The 4974-nt window shown below is 52.9% G+C and overlaps 1 protein-coding gene across 1 annotated transcript in view; it reads right to left on the minus strand.

The window, feature by feature from the left end:
• The window catches only part of TMEM160 (transmembrane protein 160), a 3738-nt gene extending 1077 nt beyond the window's left edge, over positions 1-2661 (minus strand). Inside the window, exons 1-2 of the mRNA XM_069089107.1 lie at positions 2420-2661; positions 18-110 (exon numbers count right to left, since the gene is read on the minus strand). Of these exons, the coding sequence (XP_068945208.1) occupies positions 18-110; positions 2420-2636 (310 nt within the window). The 5' untranslated portion in view covers positions 2637-2661. The remainder of the gene's footprint in view (positions 1-17; positions 111-2419) is intronic.
• Between the last annotated feature and the right edge of the window lie 2313 nt (positions 2662-4974).

Consider the following 4974-nt stretch of genomic DNA (forward strand, 5'->3'; position numbering starts at 1 on the left):
AGGGTCCAAGCACTCACCGTACGCGGCCTCCCGGCCCATATCGCTCTGCATGAAGGAGATGACTCCTATGCCCGAGGCCAAGAGGCCATTTCGGAACCAAGAGAGGAAGGCTGTACGGGAGAGAGGGACCCACACCTTGATAAAGTCCCTGGGAGGCCCTGGCCCAGCAGAGTCCCTAAAACTGCCCTCAGAGGCCTGACACTCACACTGTCTGCCATGAATTTAAGACAAGAAAAGGCACTGACTAGAGGCACAGGCCCTGGGTTCAAATCTTCTCTATGCTGGTTATGCTCAGTGACCTTGGGTCAGTCACTGCTACTCCATGGGGCCTTAGTTTCCCCCTCTGTAAAATGTTGAGGTTGGCCTAGATGACCTCAGAGGTCTAGATGAGACCTGTGACCCTCCAAATGCTTCAGCTTCCTCTGTGAAAGAAGCAGACTGCAGCAGATGGTCTAGTTCAGTCAGTGAAGTGCTGTTCACTATTCTCATGTAACCTTCACAGCCAGTGGTCATCCAGACTTGGTGGCCTAGAGTGCTGGAGCTGGAGGTGGAAAGTCCTAGGCTCAGATTCCCCTTTAGACACTAACTCTAGCCCTGGGCAAAGGTAATTTAACCTCTCCCAGCCTTAGTTTCCTCATCTGTAAAATGGGAATGATAAGTAAGAGCTGTAAGAATCAGAGGAGAGTCAAGCCCTTCACAAACTTGAAAGCCCTATATAATGGTATTTATTTCCATGGCCACCTGGGGAGGGGGTGGCCTAACACCAAACCCAGTTCTCTTTCTACCAGTGCTTAAGATGCCTATCAGGGCTATAGCCTACCAACCTGTCTCAGCCTATATTCAGTCTGGCCTTCAAGGCATCCAGTCTTTGTTCTCTATTTAACACCACAGATTTTCAGAGGGACCTTGAAACATAGAACAGAGCTCTTTTTTGATGAAAGGATGCTGATCACGTAGGTTGTTATTAGCTTAAAACTTCATTACAAGTTTTGGGACCCCCTGCATAGTCCAACCCCCGGATGTAACAAATGGGGAAAGTGAGGACCAGAGAAAGGAAGGGGCTGGGTCACAGTGCCACAGTGTACCAACAGGGCTAGAGACCCCATGGAACTTCCAGGCAGGGCTCTTGTCTGCTGCTCTAAGTCCAGGCCTGACCTTTTATTGAGGCCCACAGTTGTTGGAGGGATGTGTGGTTTAACTTCAATTTGTGGCCTAGTAGCTCTTAGTTGGGAAAATCCCTGGAAAATCATGTCATATCTTAGCAGAAGGGCAGAGGCTCTTTAAAAAAAAAAATTACATTGGGTTTTTCATGACCCCTTCAGCAGCTGGTGCCTCCTTTCCCTCTCCCCACTATACAATCAAGCAACAAGGCCCAGCTCTAAACCCAAGGGCTAAAGCAAACAGTCCCTTCCTGTCCTCAAGAGGCTTATGTTACACCCAGTATTTATTTTGTAGTGCTTATATGTCCCTCTTGTCACCCCTGAAGGAAGAGTACTCTGGCTGTGCCCCATACTTGGACCACCCTCCTTCCTTTGCTCTAACTACTGACCTTCCCAGACTTCCTTCCCAATGAAAATCCATCCTTCTGCAGGAAGCCTCCCACAGCCTCTAATTCTAGGACTTCCTTTCTGGTACTTAATTCCTGTGTATCCTGCATAGAGCTTGTCTCCCCCACTAGACTGTAGGTTTCTTGAGGGCAGGGCCCATCTTTTGACTCTCTTTGTATCCCCAGGACTTAGCTCGGGGTGCCTGGTCCATAGTAAGCATCAATAAATGTGGAACGATCGATGGATCTGTAAAGGAAGGGTTTGGATGAGTGGCCCTTCCACCTGTGATCTCACAACCCTTTAGGTGAGAGCTGGCCCAGAGGCCTTATCCATCTCCCTGTGGCCCCACTGCCTAGTCCTGGCAGGCTGGTGCCAGGAAATGTGCTGTTATATACTTTCACTGGTTCTGATCTGGGTGCCCCCACCTTCCAGCAGTTATGTGTTATCTTAAGTGCTTAGGGCTTACTGTCTATTGAATTCCACTAAACGACCAGTCGAGGGTGTAGGTGAGAACCCAGGGCTCGGACTCGGGGTTCGAGTTCCGGTTCTGCTGTACCCTACAGTATGCAATCCCTCCAGGCGTGTCCTTATCTGGAGAATGAGGGGTGCTCCTAGGTGAACTGTAAATGAGCTGTAAAGGCTTCTCCATCCCACCGCCAAGGTAAATCCCTTTCATCCCTCTGGACCTCAGTTTCCCTCTCTGTAGAATGAGGGGGTTGGGCCAGATGAAAGCTCTTATTTCCTTCTCCCTATCTATCCAGGACCCGGGCCCCCTTCCCCAGTCCTGCACTGCACCCGCTCCTCTGGCTGGGTCTGCCGCTTTGGCCACGCCGGACCCCTCCTCCCCCTCCCCCCGAGCAGTCCGCACTGACCCGTCTCATGCGCCTTCCGCAGGAGCCAGGCGTCCGCGCGGTCCAGCTCGGATACAGGGGGCGGCGCAGCCGCAGCGCGGGCCCCGGGTCCGGGGCCGAAAGAGCCCCGGCCGGCCCGGCCGCGCCTCGAGGCGGCCAGCAGCAGCGCCCCCCGGAAGCAGGGGCGCCGGGCCAGGCGAGCCGCCCGACCCCACCACCAGCAGCCTCCGCCTCCCATGGCTCTGCGGCCCGCCCGGCCCCGCCCCCGCCCAGCGAGAGGCCTGCCGGCCCGTCCGTCAGTGGTGTGGCCCGCCCTCCTCCCTCGCTCAGTGGCCGACAGGCCCGAGGCCCCGCCCCCTATCACTCCTGGGAGAGCTCTCCTCGCTCTTCCTGGAGCCGTTGCCGGCCTAGAGCCACACGAGAACTACAAGTCCCAGCATTCCCCGGCACTCGTGGCACAGCGCGCACGCGCCAGGGACTTCTAGTTTTGCTGGGCCTCGACCCGTGGCCTTTTAGAGCCGGTGCAGTACGTGCTCCACTCCTTTCAATTTTCCGCACCCTGCTTCCCAACCAGAGAACACAAACTTTTATTAAGCTCTCTGGCCAGCCAGAGAAATCAAACATCTATTAAGCGCTACCCGTTTGTGTGTTTGCCTGGAAGATGCCTCTTAGGATAATTCAAAGTTTAAGAAAGAACACTGTTCTCGGCGAGAACCCGCCTGGCCTGTTTCTTCATCTGCAAAACAAGCGCACGCCTTATCGCTGGGCGTGGCCCTAGAAAGGGCCTAATAAATGCTGCTGCCTGATTGGCTAGATGACCGGCCCCCAGCTGTTTTTATCTATCTGCCCCAGGTGGCTAGCTAGAGGATGCTGGGGGGAGACCCTGCCTCCTCCCTGATACCCTCCTCCGCCTTCCAGCGTCCGGTGGCCGGGGCCACGGAACGTGACGTCAAAACCCTCCGGTCCTACGGGCCTGGGGTGTGACGTCACCAGCTCGCTCTTGCAGACTCTCCACCAGCGTGGGGTCACCATCGCTCCCGTAGCAGGGTCGTGGAATGCGGTGGCACAGCGCCCCCTCGTGGGCGCCTCCTCTGGGACACGTGGCAGAGCGGAGCTCGGGTTGCTGCGTGTCTTGGTTAGCTGGAGTGGGAGTGGGCAGGAGCGGGCGGAAAGCCGGCCTGGGGGTCAGGGAGACCGGCGGTTACGTGAAAACCAAAGGGCCACCAGGTGGTCCCGGAAAACGTCTTTGCTGCATGCTTCTCCGATCAACGTTGCAATCTAAAATATGGAAGGAACGGACTCCGATGTCCAAGAGCCCTGGCCAACACACCGACGGACAAGAGGTATTATCAGTGTTCAAGGAAGAAATCCAAACTATCAGCAATCCTGTGAAAAAACGCTCCAAACCGCCAATAATCAGAAATGCTTGTTCAGGGACCTCTGGGGTTCCGCCTCCCACCCATCAGACAAGTGTTGGAAGGAATGAGGAAAATTCAGTAGTGACCGCCTCTTCGTGACCTCATCTTGGTCTTTCTTGGCAAAGATAGCAAAATGGTTTATCATTTCCTTCTCCAGCTCATTTTACAGATGCGGAAACTGAGGCAAACAGGGTGAAGTGACTTGCCCAGGGTCACACAGCTAGGAAGTGTCTGAGCCCACATTTGAACTTGGGAAGCTCAGTCCTAGTGACTCGAGGACCTCCTATCCACGGCATCACCTGATGGAGCTGTGAATTAGTCCAGCCGTTCTGGGAAGCAATTTAGAACTATGTTCAAAAACTTACTAAACTGGGGCGGCCAGGTGGCTCAGCGATTAAGAGCACCGGCTCCAGTGTTGGGATGACCTGCAGATCGAATCCCGGGCGCAGACACTCAGCACCACACCCAGAAATAACTGGCCGTGTAACCTTGAGCAAGTTACTTAACCCCGATTGCTTCAAAAAAAAAAAAAACTTACTAAACTGTGCACATCCTTTCAGCTATAGCCCTCCAAAGAGATCAAAGAAAGGAAAAGGAACCATGTGTAAACATATGTTTATAACAGAGTTTTTCATAGTCGTAGCAAACTGGAAACGAAGAGGGGTGTGCTCACCTGTTAGGGAATCAATAAACAAATTATGGTATTTGCATGTGATGGGACACTTATGTCATAAGAAATGATGAAAGGAAGTCTTTGGAGATAACTGGGAACACCTCTAGGAACTGATGCAGAGCGATGTGAGCAGAACTAGGAAAACAATTTCTGCCATGATAATATTATAGAGGAAAACAACTTTGAAAATCTTTGGAGCTCCAGTCGGTTTGATGACAGCCGCAAGTCCAGGGGTTCCGGCGTGAAACACAACACCCACCTCCTGCCAAAGAGGTTATGGGGCTGTATGAGGCATAGACTTTTGGATGTAACATGGAAATTTGTTTTTCTGGGCTATGCGTATTTATTGTGTGGGTTTTCCTTTTCATTCTCCTTTCTGTTCAACTTTGAGGCAGAGAAGTGAGGGAAGTGGGAAGGAGGTAGACAGCTAGATTCAGAGAGAGGAGAGGAGAGACAGCTAGACACACGGAGAGAAACACAGAGAT

This window comes from Petaurus breviceps, unplaced genomic scaffold, assembly GCF_028583685.1.
Source record: "Petaurus breviceps papuanus isolate PSGF00001 unplaced genomic scaffold, PetGlider_PUasm1.0 185, whole genome shotgun sequence".
Classification (NCBI taxonomy): Eukaryota; Metazoa; Chordata; class Mammalia; order Diprotodontia; family Petauridae; genus Petaurus; species Petaurus breviceps.